Source organism: Xenopus laevis, chromosome 4S, assembly GCF_017654675.1.
Source record: "Xenopus laevis strain J_2021 chromosome 4S, Xenopus_laevis_v10.1, whole genome shotgun sequence".
In the NCBI taxonomy this organism is placed as follows: Eukaryota; Metazoa; Chordata; class Amphibia; order Anura; family Pipidae; genus Xenopus; species Xenopus laevis.
Window position 1 is genome coordinate 115,910,570 of NC_054378.1, and position 21,471 is coordinate 115,932,040.

At 39.9% G+C, this 21,471-nt stretch overlaps 1 protein-coding gene across 1 annotated transcript in view; it reads right to left on the reverse strand.

Annotated features, from left to right (window-relative positions):
- arih2.S (ariadne RBR E3 ubiquitin protein ligase 2 S homeolog) overlaps window positions 1-15,229 on the reverse strand; it is a 43,428-nt gene extending 28,199 nt beyond the window's left edge. Inside the window, 2 exon segments of the mRNA NM_001090157.1 lie at window positions 10,245-10,612; window positions 15,163-15,229. Coding sequence (NP_001083626.1) covers window positions 10,245-10,490 — 246 coding nt within the window. The 5' untranslated portion in view covers window positions 10,491-10,612; window positions 15,163-15,229.
- Window positions 15,230-21,471: the final 6,242 nt, after the last annotated feature.

Consider the following 21,471-nt stretch of genomic DNA (forward strand, 5'->3'; position numbering starts at 1 on the left):
AACTAATTGCAAATTGTCTCAGAATATCACTCTCTACATCATACTAAAAGTATATTCAAAGGTGAACTACCCCTTTAACGCGGTGGTTGTCTTTTGAGGTAACTTTTAGTATGTTATATAATGTCCAATTCTTAGCTATTTTGCAATTGGTCTTCATTATTATGTTTTACTTTTGTAATTATTTGCCTTTTTCTTCTGACCCTTTACAGCTTTCAAATGGGGGTCACTGACCCCATCTAAAAAAACAAATGCTCTGTAAGGCTACAAATGTATTTTTATTGCTACTTTTTATTTCTTATTTTCCTATTCAGGCCTCTCCTATTCATATTACAGTCTCTTATTCAAGTTAATGGTTGCTAGGGTAATCTGGATCTTAGTAACCAGATGGCTGAAACTGCAAACTGGAGAGCTGCTGAATAAAAAGTTAAATAACTCAAAAACCACAAATAATAAACAATGAAACCCAATTACAAATTGTTTCAGAATATCATTCTCTACATCATACTAAAAGTTAATTTAAAGGTGAACATCCCATTTAAGTCTTAGTTTTATAATGGGGGTACCTTCCTGCGGTGGAGATATATTTATTGAGATGTTTCTGAGAACTGGTGAGTGGCCCCAAAGTAGCCATTGCTCTAATGGTCCCTGGGCTAGAAGCAAAGTTGCCTGTGTGGCTTTTATTTTAGTTGTGTCACTAAGCTGTTTATTTCCTTCCTCATATAACAGCTGCACGTGTCTCTCACTGAGCCAGTATAGCAGGAATAGTTACATTCAGCACGTAACTACCACTCATTATCCCACAGAAAACTGTGTTTGGCAGTGGTGATATTTAGAGTTAAAGGGGAACTGCGGCTTCCAAACCAAAATTTGATAAAGTGGCCCACATAACACAGAAACCCCTAATATAACCATCACAGTAACCTGTTTCTTCAAAAAGTATGAACAAATGCCATTTCTATGCTGAAATCCAACTTTTTAAAAGTTCTCCTTCTGCATCATTTGAAATCCTGGCAGGGAAGGAGGGACTAAACACTGATGTTACAAATTGTAACAACTACTCCACAGCTTACAGACAGCATGCAGGAACTACATAACCCACAATGCATTGCACTGTGATGTTCAGTTCCTTATTGAAATCACATGTACAGGTAATTGTGGGGTTTGGAGGATGCAGGCTGAGACAGATGGCTGTTGATACAAAGTAACAGTAGTCAGCCAGCTCAGCAAAGTAGTCAGAGAGATCAGCAGGAGAGCAGGGGGCTAGGCCTAGGGAACTGTCAGAAACCATTAAAAATCATGAAAAGTCTGCATATTTTTTAAATGATGTATATTGCAAAGTTGCTTGAAATTATGTTTACTTTTCAAAAAGCTTGAAGAGGACCCGTCACCCAAAAACATTATTCAAAGTCCTATTTTATCACATTAGTCAAGCAAAATGAACTTTAATTACACTAGATAAATTATCTGAATCTTGCTTCCTTCAGTCAAAATTATAGCAAGCAGGCAGCAGCCATTTTGTGCACACCATTATTAAGACAAGCCTTGTATCATCTCAGAATCTTGTTTGTGCACCAGAATGGGGGACCTGATGTCCATCCCCATGCCCTTGCTACACAATTAAATGGTAAAGAGAATGGGGGAATATGTGGAGAGCAGTGACATCTAAGAAGTGCTGAATGGAAAGTGAAAGTAAAAAGTAATTGTCTGCCCTGCCTCTATGCCCAGGGCATAGAGGAGGGGCAGACAATATTTGATTGACAGCTGAGATTTTTAAATGAGCTTACAACAGCTATTAATGCGTTAAAAAACAGAAATTGGATTTCATGTTTAATTTGAAAAGGACTTGTATTATTTTGCGTCTGGGTGACAGGTCCACTTTAAGTTATGTTTTTAGGGTGTTCCCCTTTAAGCAAAGGAATGAGAGTTATGGGTTTATAATAATAAGTAATGGTTGGTGTTTATTTTTCCTATACTGTATCTATACAACCAATGGCAAAAAACAAAGGGGCACAAATATCTCATTAACTGCAACAGTCTCCTCTTTTTGCACCTCCTCACATTAACCGGACACCTTGAGCTGAACTATTTCTTGGGTGTATCAGTATGGAATACCAGCGTTATATACCTTTCTCCCTCAACCCTCCCTCAACCAGGTTGATAGTAGTCATGAGGCAGAGCTAGGGTGGCAGCATCTTCGAACTACTTAAAATTTAAACGTTAGATGTTTTCCCTGGTTATGCATTGCCTTATTGAATTTATGCCACAAAACATTACTGATATTGCACAGTCGGCAGATGTAGGAGGATGTGAGTGGAAATCACTGGCAGTTTCTGCCTTCCCCCATGGCTCAGCCATTCTGATGGTTAAATCTCCTTTAAACATTACCTGCTGCATTGCCTTGGAATTATATAGATATAGATAGATAGATATAGATATATATAGATATATATATATATATATTAGAATGAAAGTTATATACCTGTGCCCATGGGAAATAAGCCATTCCATTGCATGATCACACAAAATAAAGCTTTTGAAAAGATGGATCTACATAAACTAATCCATTTCTATCCATGGCGCAGAGTCCTGCAGTGGGTCGGGTACCCGCGGGTTACCTGCAAAAACCTGCGGTACCCTGCAGGTTGCAGGTAGAAGTTTCAGAAGCAGGTATAGATGCGAGTCGGCAGTTCTCCGGGTTTGCGGGTCTTCTCAATGGCGAGTTTTACTCCTTTTTTTTCTAAACACACATACTTCTAATGATGTCACTTCCGGTTTACAATGACAGCACTACCTGTTTTACTCTTTTTTTCCCTAATCACGCCTACTTCCAATTATGTCACTTCCGGTTTACGACAGCACTTCCTGTTTCTTGATGGTCAGCAGGTTGCGGATAAGGTACTTGCGGGTCGGGTAGCGGGTCCAAGCAGGTAAGTGTGCGGGTTGTGGGTCTGGTACAACAAATCGGTTCCGCGCAGGACCCTACCGTACATACACTGTACACATATCTCACCAGCCCAGAATTGCTTTCAGTTCAATGTTTATTCCCCTTCATACAATGCCAACTGGCAGTTTATACAGAGTAGCTCTAGTACAGTTGTAGGATATGTTATCTAGAAACCCATTATCCAGAAAGCTCAGAATTACAGAAAGGCCATCTGCCACACACTCCATTTTATCCAAATAATGCGATTTCTTTTTAAATTCCTTTTTCTCTGTAATAACAAAACAGAACCTTGTACTTGATCCCAACGAAGATATAATTAATCCTTACTAGGTTCATTTAATGTTTGTGATTTTCTTGTAGACTTTAGGTATGAAGAACCAAATTATGGAAAGATCTGTTATCTGGAAAATCCCTGGTCCCGAGCTTTTCGGATAACAGGTCCCATACCTGTACCTCTGAATATATTTATTTCTATTTTGGATATGCAAATGTATAACATTCTGTATAATGGTCTGCATGAGGAGGGGTACATGTGTCAACCCCCATTTATAGAAATCCTATTCCCTACAGATATCTGTGCTAAATGATTTTGACTCTCAAAATGAAAGACAAGATTGAAAATCAAAAATGCTCTGGTATGTGAGGGCACAACAGAATACAAATACATACTTCATCTCACTGTAGAGGGGTTGAATCTAGCATTTCAGGTTCACAATTCAGACTTGGGGTACACTTATTTTCTCTACTAAACCTGCTTGTTATTGCTGGCAGATCTCTCCATGCTGTGCTGATCTGTATATTATATTATTATAATATTCTGCTGATCTCTGTGCCTGTGATGTTGCAAGGAACATCTGGCGGGGTCACGGCCATGAAAGAAACAGTTCACCACTGGCATCCAAACCTGTCGTTTTATTTTTTTGTCATTTTTGCCCCTGGCGAAGACTCGAATAGTTGAAACACGTTGGAAATCAAGGATGGCAAAAACAATTGGTAAAATGAGACTGTGCTTTGTCGCCAGCTGTGAGTTACCCATATATTGTGTCACATGGTCTATATGTTTATATCTACAGAAGAATGTGAACTTTTATCACCTCGCTCCTTCAGTTGCGGAGTCCAAGGTCTGTTTGCACACCATGAAGGACATACTCGTACAAAACATCAAATTCTTGTTCTCACAAATTGGCTAAAAATGAATACGGCTAAAAATGAATGTGGCTAAAAATGCCATATTTTATATACTGAGCTTATTGCACCAGCCTAATGTTTCAGCTTGTCAATAGCAGCAATGATCCAGGACTTCAAACTTGTCACAGGGGGTCACCATCTTGGAAAGTGTCTGTGACACTCACATGCTCAGTGGGCTCTGATTGGCTGTTGAGAAGCTAAGCTTAGGGCTCGTCACTAATTATCCAGCAGAAAATGAGGTTGGTCTGTAATATAAGCTGATGCTACAGGGCTGATTATTAAATTCTGATGCTAATTGCACTGGTTTCTGTGCATCATTCATATAAAAATATAGAAAATCTGAAAGGGTTCATAAACTTTCAAGCACCACTGTATTTAAATGTTTCATTTGATAAAAACAGAGAGTAGGATTTTAGTGGTGCGGGTTTCATCTATATATTTCTTATCTTATATTGCCTATATTTTACTCCTTTTAAAATTTTACTGAACTTTTTTCTGTCTCTGCCCTCTTTTGATGATGCCACCTCCGGTTTGCAGCAACAACACTTCCTGTTTAATGGTGGTCGGCAGGTTTGCGGATCGAGCTGCACTGAGGCAGTTGCGGACCAGGGTCAGGTAGTGTATCCAAGTATATGCGGGCTGCGGTTCGGGACGTGGGATGCGGGTTCAGGACTCAAACATTGGTTCCGTGGCATATCAAGACCATAACAGGATCAATAATGAAGTACAGGCAGACCCCCAGCAGGGCCGGATTTCGTGACACAGCGCCCCAAGGCCGCGTGGTCCCAGTGCCCGCCACATCTTGCGCGCGCACCCCCTCCTCCCGAGGACTCATGGTCCTAGAGACGTAGTGCACGCAACCTTCCCGCGAGTGCGCTCTCAAGCACAGGAGCACTGAGAAGCTTTGAGTCCCCAGTGCTCCTTAGGGATGCGGCTGGGCGACATGCCACCCTAGACCCAGGCCTTTGTGGCCTCTCCACAAATCCGGGCCTGGCCCCTGGGTTATGTACGAGATAGTGTCTGTAGGTTTCTTCTTAAGTTGAATTTGTGTCTTAAGTTGTAACATGTACATGTATTTGTTAAATGCAACAAGACAGATGTTTGTTTTAACATCGTATTAATTTTTACCTTACTGTGCTCTGCAGTTGACAACACACACCAGGGGATTGGGGCAGGTGGTTTGTTAAAGCTAAATGCTAATAAAAGTCAAGCAAACCAAAGCATGTTACTGTAATAGCCTCTTTTTGTAAGTGTGAGTTGTATGTAACTCGAGGTCTCCCTGTATAAGTATGGAGGCTGAACGCGGTGATGGCCTGGTCCGTGAGTAACTAAACATCAATGTGCTGACTAAAACAGAGTGGAATGATTGATCTTCCCAAAGCTGGTTACCGCAATAGCGGTTACGAGCATAACCTGATGTGAACTACAACTGTCACTTGTTTAGTTTTGACATTCTGAACGAACGGCACGGGTGTGCGGAAGTTTGGGACAAAGGTGGACGCAAATTTCATTGCAAGCAAGGATATATATATATATATATATATATATATATATATACACATACATATATATATACATATACACACACACTGCCGTTTTGCCAGTTAAGAAGTGGAAAAAAAGACAAAACTTTTTTTAGGGACATATTAAATAATATTGGGTGCCAGATATACAGTGTTTTGGGGGTTATTTGTCAAAATCCGAAAATAGTAAAGAGTAATTTCTAAAAACTACGCCAACCAAATCTGCACTGGTTTTTCCCCTTATTTATCAATACATTTTCCAGAAAAATTCCTGCGCGGGGGAAAAAACTCAAGAAAATCGTGAAAACATTCAAATCATTCAAATTTTTTTCCGATTTGACGCCCGAAAACCACAAAATCTTTGGATTATTGCACAAAACCCAGCGCAGATTAGAATATCTTCGGGACTTCTCCCATTGACTTCTACATGAACTCAGAATGTCTTAGTTGGAGTCATTTATTATTTGGACTTTTAACATCCTCTGGGTTTAAAAAAATTCTGAACAATTTGTTGTCTTTTTTCCACCACAAAAAAAAAAAAAAATCGGATTTTATAGTAAAAAACCTCGAATTTTTTGAGTTTTTGCCATTCAGACTTTAATAAGTAACCTCCTTGGTGTACTGTGGGAGCTCCCTCTTTATATCCTGCAAGAATTTGCATGGGGATTTTAAATAAATGCATGGCTGTAATTTTAGTGAAATAAATTATATATAGGAGGTATACAAATGCATTTTATGAATAAATACCTATTTTTAGGATATCCTGGAGAGTGCTGTGAATAAGGCTCTGTTTTAGAAATCTATATTCTAATTCTATATCTACCTAACACAATTACAGACTTTTTGCAGGTACACGGTGTAATAGTGGGATTTAGATATAGATTCAGAATAAATGAAATAAAATGAAAACTGATACAGAAAACATTTGTAAAGAGAACGTACGGTAAGTAAAGGCTCCAGCCAACAGCTACCATCCTCCACACTGTCCCCTACACTAACGCTGAACTTGCACTTTATCACAGATCTCTTTCCAGGCCACAAGCTCGTGGGGCCAGATATAGTTCTAATTACTTGCACAAAGTAGATGGCAAAGAGCAGCATCAACATCCTCATATCTGCACCAGCAGATCAATAAAGACATTATTACGAGACTGGTGCAATGGAAAAAAATGTCTACCAGTTCTTGGAAAAAAGAAAAAGAGAGAGGGACTGATGAGAGAGAACTGGGCTAAGGATCTTACATTTCATTCTCGGGTGGTGTACGATTTAAAGACGGTCTAAGCAACGTCCCGGTATACATTATCATACACATTTTCAGTGGCTTTATATTTTTTTGTAAATAGAATTTCTACTGAAGTCAGTATCTGCCCCTTGATATTATCTACACTGCTGGCTCTGACTGCTGAAACAACTGCAGTTACATAGCAAGCAGTCAGTTCTGGAAATAGAAACGTGGCTGGAGGAGACTCGTGCTACATTATTTCAAGAGTCAGAAACAGCAGGGCAGAAAGGGAGAGACAAATACCACTTTTGCTTTAGTTGAAGTTCATCTTTCTCCAATAGCTCTATATGCTTGGGACTAGGGGTTTTCCAGATAATGGATCTTTCTGTAATTTGGATCTTCATACCTGTAAAAGTATTATGCAAAAAAAAAAAAAAAAATGTAATATAGGCTGACCAAGAGATCAGCCACAGGCTGCATGACACAGCCCTGCTGTAACTTCAGAAAGACTCCTTAAAGGCGTTGTTCACCTTTCAAACACTTCTTTCAGTTCAATTATGTTTTGATTGTTCCCCAGAAATAAAGACTTTTTCCAATTGCTTTCCATCTTTTATGTACCATTTTTCCAAAATAAAGTTGAATGTTCGTGTCTCTGGTGTTTGAGTCTATAAGCTCAGTAATTCAGGTGCAGACTCTAAACTTTCAATTTTGCAACATTTAGTTTTTTACATTTCTCAGCAGCATCTCTGGAGTATTAGTAACTATTGTATAAATTCAAACAGCTGCCTTTAATGAAACCCAGAGATTCTGCTCAGCAGGGACAAAGATAAGAAATGTATCAAATAAATGTATCAATTCAGAACAGTTTACAGCAGGGGTCCCCAACCTTTTTTGGACCGGGGACCAATGGTGGGGTCGGGATGGGATCGGTGGGGTTAGCTGGGTCGAGGGAGGCGGCGCGGGGGTCAGCAGCAAATTTGGACCCGACCCCAAAGCTGCTTTGATTTGAATGTGAAAAATTACACTTTATACTTAAATATTAGAAAAACTGGCACAAACAGAAAAAAGAAAAAGCTATTGGGAAAAGTCTTTGTTTATGGTGAACAATCTGAAACTAACTAAACTGAAAAAAATGTTTGGAAGGTGAACAACTCATTTTAAGTCAAGTCTGGGGTGCTTCTCTGTCAGCTGTAATGCACAGGTGGGAATAAAATGGCTTGTGTATCAGCCTCCCAAACAATGATCATAAATGTACAAGAAGGAATGGCTAAGGGCAAAGGATGTGTTGACTATTACAGACTGAAGAGTCCCAGTTGTGCATATGTTTGGTGACTGTGAGCTTTGCAGACATGCAGCGTAGCTGTGATTGCTGGATGGCTCAATGAATGCTGTGGGGGCAGCTGTTGGTCTCACATTTTGCAAAGTCTAATATATATATATATATATATATATATATATATATATATATATATATATATATATATATATATATATATATATATATATATATATATATATATATATATATGTTGATATATTCTGGCATGTGCTTGTCTTGTGACAATTGTGTCTTTCTTGCTGTGGGATGTTAAAAATCGACAATCACCTTAAAATTAACAACTTGCTGAAAGGCCAGATAATGAAAAAAGGAAGAAAAAAAAAAAAGTGTTTTTTTTTTTAAATTTATCTTTTTTTTGGATTCCATCAAATTTAAACTGTTACATGATTGCTAGGGTTCTACTTATCCTAGCAACAAGGCAATGGATGTCCCTGATCAGCACCACAGTCATCAGAAAATCCACTGTGCCATGTCTTGCCTGCCAGCCCTAAATTCTACAGACCAGGGTGCACTACTCCTTTAATAATCGATTGATTTTACCCAGATGTACTACTGATCGTTATAAGAGATTTTTCTTTACCTGCAGCTATTGCTGTTTTTAATTCTTCTCTTTCAAGCGGGTAATTGTTATTGTTTTAGTTATTTATGATGTGTACTGTATCATAATGGAATTATGTATAATATGTGTGTTTTGTGTGATGGTATGTTAAATAAGTAAACTATGGCATAATAATTTCCTTCGGGATTAATAACATTTTTATCTATCATCTACATAGTCTTTATATGTATACACAAAAGGTCCTTTAAAACAAATACTGGCTGGGTTAAAGGCGAGTGGTTTAAAGTCACAAGGTTCAACAAAATAACATTCCTTCTCATTTAAATGTAAGGAATACAGTTATCCATTTTACCTAGCACTGAAATTTAAACAGGGCAACGCCAGTGAATTTGGGTTTTATTGCCCTTAAAGAGAAAGTATCCCAATTTCTAAGCATAGTTCCCATTTACCTTATTTTCTACAACTGCACAGGGACAAAATTCCCCTATATACCCTATGTATAGGTTTATACCACAGATAGAAGCCATGTGAGCTCCAAATGAATATCATCAAGCATTGACCCCCAACAACAAACTCCAACCAGTGGTCACATTATCAGGAACTGGTAAAATGCATACTTGCTTTAACAACCAACAACGTTTGATCTAAGCTAAGGCATATGAGTAACTTTGCTTTATACACAATATTATGACCAGGCTATGTGGTTGTTTCAGCCTTAAGATGTCCATACACTTAGAGATCCGCTCGTTTGGCGAAGCCTTAAAGGAGAATTCAACCCGTAGTTTAAAGTGGACCCGTCACCGAAAAAAATTATTCAAAATCTTATTTTATCACATTAGTCAAGCAAAATGAACTTTAATTACAATTTATAAATTATTTGAATCTTGTTTCCATCAGTCTGGGAATTCATAATTATAGCAAGCAGGCAGGAGCCATTTTGTGGACACTGTTATTAAGATAAGCCTTGTATCATCTCAGAATCTTGTTTGTGCACCAGAACGGGGGACCCGATGTCCATTCCCATGTCCTGGCTACACAATTAAATGGTGAAGAGAACTGGGGGAATGTGGGGAGAGCAGTGACATGTAGGAAGTGCTGAATGGAAAGTGAAAGTAATTGTCTGCCCCGCCTCTATGCCTAGGCATAGAGGCGGGACAGACAATATTTGATTGACAGCTGAGATTTTTAAATGAGTTTAGCTATGAATGCTTTAATAAAAAATAGAAACTGGATTTCATGTTTAATTTGAAAAGGACTTTTATTATACAGATTTTTGTGTCTGGGTGACGGGTCCACTTTAAGCCCCCCCATCCTGGGTAGACCCCCCTCCATCCGGTCCAATACCTGTAGTTGATTCGATAAGCCAAACACTGGCCTGTGCATGGCCCAGAAATAAAAACCTATAAAAAAAAGCATGCACTGCTTTCTAAACATATAATTAGCCAATAATGTGTCTGTGCTCAGCTCACCTTTAACATGGAGGACAGATTTGCCATTTGTTCATTCAGTGCACTCTCTGATTCTCTGTAGGTGAGACAGGTAAACTGATACTCCTCTGGATCAAACGAGTCCGCCCCCTGTTGCTCGACATCATTTGCAACCCCAACGTAATAATCCTCAATGTCTCCTGGATCATCATCTTCTTCCTCATCCTCGCAGTTAGGGTCATAGTCCTCGTTGCTGTCCGATCCTTGACTGTTCATGTCTACAGACATTTTACCATGGGGGTTTAAAGCAGCCCAAAGAGAGGAGGGATGAAAAGCAGCCAAATATGTGTGTTCACCTTTACTGCAGGACACGTAACTTTTGTCTTGTAGCCATCTGTGGCTTCAGCATTCTGGTAGAAAATTGAAAGGAAAAACAAATGGAATTATAACTTCTATTGAAGAATATTTTATAGGTTTTCTGAAAAAAATAAGAGCAATATACCCATGTTCACCACAATAACTTAAAGGGATACGGTCATGGAATTTTTTTTTTTTCAAAACGAATCAGTTAATAGTGCAGTTCCAGCAGAATTCTGCACTGAAATCCGTTTCTCAAAAGAGCACCGTTGTTAATGGTACTTGGAGTAAGGTTCTTAGTGGGGTCCCTCAGGGCTCGGTATTGGGTCTACCTTTATTTAACTTGTTCATTAATGACTTAGGGGAGGGTATTGTAAGTAATGTATCAGTGTTTGCAGATGACACAATATCCAGCCCAATTAATTCCATCCAGGATGCAACATCCTTGCAACACGATCTTGACAAATTGGCAAATGAGATTCAATGTTGATAAATGTAAAGTCATGCACCTGGGATGTAAAAAAAAAGCTGTATTAAAAGGGGCATAGAGTCACGGGAGGAGGGGGTCATTCTTCCACTGTATAGAGCACTTGTAAGGCCCCATCTAGAATATGCCGTACAGTTTTGGTCTCCATCACTCAAACAGGACATTATTGTATTAGAGAGGGTACAGAGAAGGGCAAATAAGCTGGTAAAAGGTATGGAAAATCTTAGCTATGAGGAAAGACTGGCCAAATTGGGGATGTTCACGCTGGAGAAGAGGTGCTTAAGGGGTGATATGATAACTATGTATAAATATATAAGGGGATCATATAATAATCTCTCTAATGCTTTATTTACCAGTAGATCTTTCTAGCGGAAACAAGGTCACCCATTCCGATTAGAAGAAAGGAGGTTCCACCTAAATATTTTGAAGGGGTTTGTTACAGTGAGAGCTGTGAAGATGTGGAATTGTCTCCCTAAATCAGTGGTACAGGCTGATACATTAGATAGATTTAAGAAGGGGTTGGATGGTGTTTAGCAAGTGAGGGAATACAGGGTTATGGGAGATAGCTCATAGTACAAGTTGATCCAGGGACTGGTCCCATTGCCATTTTGGAGTCAGGAAGGAATTTTTCCCCCTCTGAGGCAAATTGGAGAGGCTTCAGATGGGTTTTTTTGCCTTCCTCTGGATCAACTGGCAGTTAGAAAGATTAAAAAACTAAAAGAATGAACTTGATGGACGTGTGTCTTTTTTCAACCTTACTTACTATGTATGTATGTATGTATGTATGTATGTATGTATGTATGTATGTATGTATGTATGTATGTATGTATGACCATCTCTGCTGCAATGCAACCCTGGTCCAGCCCCTCCAACATTACTCCAATTGGTATGAACAGAATTATTAGTCTTACTATTCTACTTTCAACTTGCAACTGATGTTGTCATGTTGTCAGGGCCACTAACTAAAAAAAAAAGTCAGTCTGTAAGACTTTAGTTGTTGAGGCTTTATTTTTAGTGGTTTTAGAGGTTTTTGAAACCGCAACTAAACTCACAACTCACGCAAGAACGTCATTGAATTTATTAAAAGGTACGAATATAAAAATTACGAACAGAAAAAAGCACTGAATGATGCACTAAAAATATGAATACCTCTAGAAATTCCTAGAGAAAAAGAAATCTGTAATCCAATAAAAGTCTGAATTGAGTAAAAGTGGTCAAATAAGATCAGCGCTTCTCCTGTTGTCTTCTATAGGACTTCAACAACTTTTACCTGGCGATTTTTGTATTAGAGGTGTTTACACTAAATAAATCTCACATTTTTAGAGCTTTTAAGAAGAACCTTGAATTTCATGAATTCATGGGGCAAAAAAACCCGAAATATGATTGTTAGTAAACAGGCCCCAAAGGGTTATTTTATTTTTTTCTTGCTTATTCATCTTGCACTCTGCTATTCTAATGGTCAATAGGGATATAAAGGCCTATAAACAAGACAGCAGTTTTTATTTCAAGCCCAGGAGCTGAAAAATAAATTAGGGCACAATTCAAAACAATTTTCCCCATTTACCCTACAAGCTAATACTTCCATGTTTCCTAAATCACAAAGTCTCCTATTTACTTAGGATATATGCTTCTCTATAGGTCCCACAATCCCATACCATTTGTAGCCTTGCACACTGCACCCACAATAATTCACTAAACCTGTTGCAGCCACGTCTCAAGCACATGATCCCTCCTTAGTGGCACCTCAGTTGCCACTGTTGGAATCCATAGCAATGCCCTTCCTTAGGTGCCCCTGGAGCACATTTTGTCCTCAGATACTCCATTATTATAGCCAACCAGTCTCTCCTAACCAAGAACAGTGAAGAGTGTTGTTGCCAAAGGCAAATCTTCTTTAAGTACCATGATTTTAAAGGTGAAGGAAAATCTTTGGGCACTTGGGGGTGCCAAATGTTAGGCACTCCCAAGTGATTGTATTGACTTACCCGAGACCCCAGGCCGGTGCTCCTATGAGCAGAAAACTGCACTGGCCCAGTTATACCAGCGAGCACCACGGAGTGATCTTCTGGCTTCTTCTTTCTTTGTGCGGCTGCGCATGCGCAGTAGAGTGAAAAGCCGAACTTTAACTTAAAAGTCGGTTATTTCGTTCTACTGCCCCCGGAAATTTGAAGAAAGAAGAAGCCGTTAGAGGATCCTCCCATGGTGCTAGCTGGTATAATCCCGGGCCGGTGCAGTTTTCTGCTGATAGGAGCACCGGCCCGGGGTTTCAAGTAAGTCAATACAATCACTTGGAGATGCCTAACAACCCCAAGTGCAAAAATACAATGCAAGTTTTCCCGCATTTTACACTTTTTAATTGTGGTTCCACCAATTTATACTGCATTTCAATGGGTGTATTTCCCTGATTTTAAGAAATGTTTTCCAGGATTTTACATCAAAATTTTGTCCTGATGTTCCCAAAAACTGCTTTTTCCCCCCCCCCCTCTATGAATGTTATTATTTGTGAAATAAAGAGGTTTAAAATACTAACCAGATGTATATCTTGCCATGGTTCTGTCTGTAAATGGTCAATTCCAATTAATGTCCCCATACACGGGCAGATAAAAGCTGGCGACAGGCCGAGTCGGTAGCTTATTGGCCCGTGTGTGGGGCCATCGGACGGGCTTTCCTGATCGATAACATCTCGATCCTGCAGGTTAAAAAATCCTATCGCATCTGTGCGTGTATGCAGTCCCGCGATCCGACCGCCCGTATCGGATGCATTATGATCAGATTGTTGGGCCCTAGGGCCTGATATCGCCCACCTCAATGTGGGATATCGGGGCGGAGCTCTACGTCTATGGCCACCTTTAGTCTGCCCCTTATACAGTCCTGCACCAATCACTTATTGCTTTAGGTTGTGTATGTGACTGACAGAGAGTCTTGCACATGTCACCCATAGTGTAACATTAACGGTGCAATGTTTAACCCTTTTTATCAACACAGTTAATGTATCTCAAAGTAAAACCGACTCCTGTACTCTTCAGTACTAGAAGAAAAAGTTCCTTGTACTGTATGCTTAGCACTTAGTCTGCTCTGCCAACCCAATAGCAAGTAGATCCCTGTCCTGCGCAATCCTGGCAGTATGGGGCATTAGGGTTGCCACCTGTTTGGTTTTGACACAAACAGTTCGGTTTTTGTAAGGCCTGTTCGGGTGTCAAATTTGTTCGGTTTTCAGCCTTGTGAAACCCAAACAATAATCTGGCCAATACATGAAAACCAATTAAATACAAAGATACTCACCTTGACATGGCTTAGTTATTATCAGGTGCAGCTCATTTCTTGTTATTACCGAAACAGAAATAAGCAAATCAATCAAAAAGCCGAAATCGTTTTTCTCATTGAGCATTGCAGTATTTCACAGCTTTCTGTATAATTGATTTCTGATAACGGTAACCGATTTCTGTATAACAGATCCCATAGCTGTAGTTAAAGGATTGGTCTTATTTATCGGGCAGAATGGGTAGAGGTAGGGTTCCCAGCCATGTGGGTTTCAACTGGACATCTCAGTTTGTCCAAACCTTTCTGTTCTATTAAAAGCACTGCGAAAAACTGGACAGAAATCCAGCCAATGGCATATAAGTGATGTAAAAACCCTGACATCATAACTCCATGACATTATCTCTGATGTCATCACTGCTCCACCCCAAAACTATCTGCCCTGCCCCCTTTGTTCAGGTTTACCCACAGGCAAAGGTGGCAACCCTATGGGGCAGACAACCCCCCCCCCCTTCAAACTAACAGCCCTTTGCTATGCAATTCCATGTCATTGGTCTCCTGTGAGTAACACAACATTGGTGCCCTGTCACACACATGTATATACAGCCTGCTGCCCCCCAATTAGCACATAATTTAGGCTGATCTGCAACCCTTGCAGCAATACTCAGCCATTCCATTCCGGGCACGGGGGGGCAACTGTGCTGCCCTTACTTGGATTATATCGGGCCCTTGCTGTCAGTGAGCGGCAGAGTTCAGATGCTAGGGCGCCTGCGTGTTCTTTACCCTACACAGCTTCCATACGGTTTTTCTGAAAAGTCCCAATTTCCTTTACACAGCCCACACTCCCGCATCGCTACTTACGCCTCTCGCACAACTGTTAACTGCAGGCTCCAATCCTCTTGTCTCACAGAGAAAATCCTAACGCCACAAGTCTCATCACGCGAGAGTGGCGTCACGACTACACGTAAGCGCAATGACGCATCACGTAGCCGCCTTGTGGGAGTGACGAGTAGGCGTAATACCGCGAAACGTTGTATTGTCAACTCTGAGAGTTCTGACTTTGTGTCAGGCAACTAAAAAAAACCATTTTCATGGTTGCGAACAGTAACTGATCAAAGCCCCTTCTACCAGTTTGACTAAAAAGGCCATTTTTCTGCAAACTTGGGCCAATTGGAATGTGAAGTGTTAGCTTTATATTTATTTTTTATTTAACACTATGCGTGTTTACTAACATTGTACTTACATACCTGGAGAGATTTCTGGGGATATCATGGCAACCAATTAGCAGATAGATTTAAAGGGAAAACTATACCCCCAAAATGAATACTTAAAGGAGAAGTCAGCCTGTACAGGGAAAAAACCCTCCCCTATGTAGGCCCCCTCCCTCCTCCCTAGGGTTGCCACTAGGGATGTAGCGAACTGCCGATTTGGAGTTCGCGAACACCGGCAAAAAATGCGAACGTTCGCGGACAGTTCGCGAACTTCGAACACCCGCTAAAATCGTTCGATTCGAACGATCGAAGGATTTTAATCATTCTATCGAAGGATTTTCATTCGAATCGAACGATCGAAGCCATTCGATCGAATGCTTTCCATTCGATCGAATGCTTACAATCGTGCGAACGAATGGAAATCGTTCGATTTTTAGCGGTCGAAGGAATTCGAATGGTCGAACGACTTGTATTCGAATCGAACGCGAACTCAAAATGCGAACGTTCCCAAACGTTCGCGAACATTCGGCGGACGCGAACGGTCGAAGTTCGCGCGAACTAGTTCGCAGCAGAACAGTTCGCTACATCCCTAGTTGCCAGTATTTTACTGTCCTAGTGGGTAAAACACCTCCCGGGGCCGGTATTACAAATTTACCGGCAATATAGCTGCTGGTAATTTGCAATACCGTTAAGAAAAGGCCTTGCCCAAGGGTGGAAACTTACCTTTCCTTCCTCATCTTGCCGTTGCGCAATCTGACTCCGCCCCTTTTGTGGCACGACCCACTGCCCGCCCCTTTAGGGTGGCAACCCTACTCCTCCCCCCAGCCTACCTGCTCCCTATGCAAATGCCCCTAACTTGTTACCCCTCGGCACAGGTCCTCTGCTGCCGAGTTCACGGGGGCTCATCTTCCTGCTTTGACTGGCGTCTGATCTTCTGCGCATTCACCTGAAAGTCACAAAGTTTCCGAAAAAAAGATCAAAAACTTGCGCAGTAGCTCCGAACCGGCAAATGCCCCCAACTGCGCATGCGCCCGAAAGTCACGAAGTTTCAGACTTTAAGGTTATTTTCTGAACCTTTGTGACTTTCGGTGCATGCACAGAAGATCCTTACGGGTAAATGCCTCGTACTGCGCATGCACATGCGCCTGGTCAAAGCAGGAAGAAGAGCACTCGGGAGAAGATGGCGCCCATGAACTCCGCAGCAGAGGACCTGCGCCGAAGGGTGAGTAACAAGTTAGGGGCAGTTAGGCCGGGGGGAGAAGGACCTACACAGGGGAGGGTTTTTTCCCCGTACAGGTTGACTTCTCCTTTAAGCAACAGATAGTTTACATCATGTAAAGTGGCATATTAAAGAATCTTACCAAACTGGTAAATATATTTAAGTAAATCTTGAAAAAAATCTAATTTTGAGTTATTTTTGTGTACCTCGACTAGGGAATAGTCCAAATTCGATTCAAATTTGCAAACAATGCAAAAATTCTAATTTTGAAATTTATTGTGTACTGTCTCTTTAAAAATTTGAATTCCACCATTTGCCATCTAAAACCTGCCGAATTAAAAAAACTATTCAAATGAATTTCTTTTATTTTATAGTGTTACTAGTCACACAATGAGCTATGAACTCATATTTGACAGTTTACTTAGAGGAAAGTACAGTAGATAAAATGCAGTGATACAGTAGAATAGTTTATCTTTCTAAAGGTGGCCATACACGGGCCGATAAAAGCTGCCGACAGACCAAGTCGGCAGCTTATTGGCCCGTGTATGGGGGCCCCCGACGGGCTTCCCCGATCGAGATCTGGCCGAAAGTCGGCCAGATCTCGATCGGATGGGGTTAAAAATCCCGTCGGATCGCGGCCGCATCTGTTCGTTGATGCGGTCCCGCGATCCGACCGCCCGTTTGGCGAACGCTAGGATCCGATCGTTGGGCCCTAGGGCCCACGATCGGATCAGCCCGATATTGCCCACCTCAAGGTGGGCATATCGGAGGGAGATCCGCTCGTTTGGCGACATCGCCAAACGAGCGGATCTATCCGTGTATGGCCACCTTAAGTAGAGTAAATCTGTCTCCCTGTCTATGTCTATGGGGTCATTATAAATCCCTATAGCCTTATTATAAAGTACTTCTGTTTAAATCGATGCACTTTCCTTTTGATCTCCCCACCTCTCATTTTGACTTGCTAAAATCTCATTCACCCAATGACCGATATGTTTTTCTCATTTGAACCAAATACCCACCTTTAATGAGTTTTTACTGGCCTTCATCTATGATCCTCTTTTGCAGTCTTCAGTTGTTTTCCAAATGCTTTGGCTTAGGATAAATTTCAAAAAATTTGGAAAGACGCATTGTTATTTGGTGATTTATAGTTTTTATTATGAATTCTAAATTGTAACACAATTTTATAAAAAAAAGAAATCAGGAGCAGAGGGTCCCACAGTCCACTTTACCATTATTCTCCTTCATATTACTCCAGAACTCCATATATCGTGGAGTTACTGGATGATTCATTTTGGATCCCTCTATTTTGATTAAGGAACTATAAGAAAAATGCGCTAAAAATCTGGAATCGTAAAAATTTACTTTTTCTGCCCTTTAGTGTACAAACAATCGCAATAGATATCTTCAAACACAGCATCTAAATCCCACAATTTTTAGCCGGTTACAAAAGATTTCCATTCTGTTGGTTTCCCAATACATGTTCTCTGTTGTTTTTAACAAATGTATGTTCCAAGAAAGCAAAGTCAGATGACTGAGGCTCCATATTGAGATGATTTGGGGATGCATCTATTTTCTCACCTAAATAAGATCAGATATGCAGAGAAACATTCAATAGGGCACACCACTATAATATTTTCAGTGAACTCAATGATCAGTGAAAACATATGGGAAAAGCATGAGAGACAGTACTCAAGTTTCCTCACACATGTAATGTAATAAATATAAACAACATTTTGGAGGGGCCGAAAATATTTTTGTAAATATTTTATTCTAAAATATTATTTCTTCTTTTCAGGTTTTTTTGTTTCTGTGTTTACCAACCTATTTGGAACACCCATTATATAACTGTTTGGCTATTAGGGGCCTATTTATCAAGCCTCACATTTTTCTGATCAGGTTTTAAAAGGGAAAATAATCTGAATGTTTAGAGGTGAAAAAACATTTTTTGAGATTTATAATGCTCCAAAGCTGCTAAAAATCAAAAAAAAATCCAGCTGAAACCTGTCAAAATCATGGACAAGTTTAGTGTTTACTTTGTGAGTTTAGGGTTTCAATAATATTTTTATATCTTTATTGTTTCCAAAATGATCATGTTGCAGAAATAATATGAAGATCTGAATATAATAGTCTAGATTAGGAAAAAAAGGTCTATATAATGTAATTCAAGCATTTCTAGCTGGTAAAATATTGTTCCTGCATTCTTTGTGTTATGCATGTCTTACGATAATAAAGCCCTGTCTAATTTTTTACATGTAATACACCATGATTTGAGGCTCAAAAATATTTTTTTTGCAAATTTATGTTCTGTTAGATTATTTAGCAATATGAAATGGAAAGATTCTCAAGCTTTCAAATCAAATACGACAAACATCATTTCTATTCCCAGGAAGGAGAAATAACAAATGTTTGAAGATAGTTCCTGTAAATAAATGATAACACTCCCTGTTATCCAGCGTGTGATGTGCAAAATACAAAACATTCCTGTGGCCCTAGAGAAGAACATCTTTAATGTGCTTGCATTTTAAAACTATTTTCACAAATGTGTTTAGGGCTATGCATCTGTGTCTGCAACAGTCAAATATCCAACATTCTGAATGTTGATGTTCTTTTTCAACATGGAATAATTTCTGTTTCATTTGTCATTAAATGCAAATCAATCATGTATATTTTTGGAATTTTGTTATGGGGAAGAAATCTCCCACTAAACTCACTAGATTGCAGTCTGCCATTTTGTGACCGTTTTGCTCTACTGAAACTTCAGTTCAGCTGTGTGGATTAAATTTCTACCAAAACTTTCTAAAACCTTCATTTTCCTATCATTTCACAACTGAACCACCAATGCATGTTTTTTGTTACATCACAAGTAAAAGCAAAAATAGGACTGTAGTTCTTATTGTGCTTAATAGACATTGTTGTACAATTTTAAATCAATTCCGAAATAAAATTGAATTAGATATAAATTAAGGATTTATCTAGTGCTACCAATCCCAATTTTTGTAGGAGAAATGGAAGAAGAACAAAAAGAGTGCCTTTTTCAGAGACTCTTGTCTCTGTGCCTATACATTAGGTAGCTGTCCGATTCTACAACCCCCATTGTTATAGTGTGGGGTTTCTAACTAGTGATGAGCACATTTTTTCACCAGCCATGGATTCCTCATTTTGCCATCTGTGAATATTTGTACAAAACTGAGGCAAAAATTTGCTGCGACAAAATTTTGCATTTGGCACCCCCAAGTGCTAAAAGACTTTCCTTCTCATTTCAAGTTCAATAATTGCTTATGTTTCTGGAAAAGCTTTAGTTTTATTTAAAGTTTTTTTTTCTGTAGATACTGCTGCCACAGTTGCTGCTGTTGCTGTAAGTGGCCAGGATGAACGCCAAGGGCTGGAAGCGTCATCTGTGGAGGGACCACCTTGGACTGGATGGGCCTCCGCGAGCTTCCTTGACACACTCCAGCCTACAATTGCACAGCAACACAGCCAATATCTTCAGCAAAGGCGCTGGATGGCCCGCATTGATGGCCATCTAGTTGACCTGAGGCGGGAATTGGCTGCATTGAGGAAAGACCTCATTGGTGAGCTGCGCGAGAGTAGGCTGGAGAGAGAGCGCCAACATCGCGAACATTAGGCAAGTGAGGACCGGTGGACAAATGCTCTTCTGGCAGTCCTGGGACACGCACTGCATGTGCCTGCCTCTGCCGGATCTGATGAGGGGTCACTACCCGGGCCCTCTTCTGCACCTCTACCACCACCCCCATGTGCTGCTAGGTAAGGGGGCGTGGAAGGGGGTGTGACCCTGTCTGTGGGCCCACTAAAAAGTAGGTATCCTATCTGGGTCCCTACTGTCACTTTCCAACCTCAAGTGGACTATACCCGTCCGAACATATGGTAATGCTTTAATATATTCTGAATTTATCACTAACGTTAGAAAAACCCGAATTTTTCTCAATATACCTTAGTAAAAAAAAATCTTAGGTTATGGAAAAAATATAGAAATATAGTTTTACCCGTCCTGTTCCGTTTTGTCCGCAATGTAATGAGACTAATGTTTCTCTTTTCCACAATTTGTGGTCTTGCCCTAAAATTAATTTATTTTGGAGGGAGATCACTCATTTTTTGAACAATCGATTGAAAATCAAGATACAATTATCACCCTGTTTTGCTCTATTAAATCTAGAGAGCGATCAGTTTTCTTTACCTTCCAAGCTAAAACTTATATCCCATGAAAAAAAGACACTGACAATATTTTATTTTTGACTTCTGCCAAGAAAGCTTTATTTAATTTTTGGTGTCGCCCTCATTTTCAGATGATACAATTTCCTATATGAACTAACTTAGTTGGCAGGAAGCTTTCTTCAAATCTAAATTGGATGGTAACTGTTCAATCCGATTTCCTTCCTTCCTTCCTTCCTTCCTATTTGTCTTTTCATCCACTGGTTTAGTTACATTTTTATTTTTCTGTATTTATCTATTAATGTTATTTATGTTTGAAAATGTTTGTATTTATTGCAGCACATTCTCTAAGTCTGCTTGATATATGCTGTCATACTGATTTTTCTTGTTTATGTGAAAATCAAATGGGAGAAGCTCTAAAGAATCCTTTAAACTTATATAGTCTCCTTATTTTGAGTCTTGTGTTTCTAATACCAAAGATCAAGTTTCTAGGTTTCTTCAAATCTAAATTGGATGGTAACTGTTCAATCCAATTTTCCTTCCTTCCTTCCTTCCTTCCTTCCTTCCTTC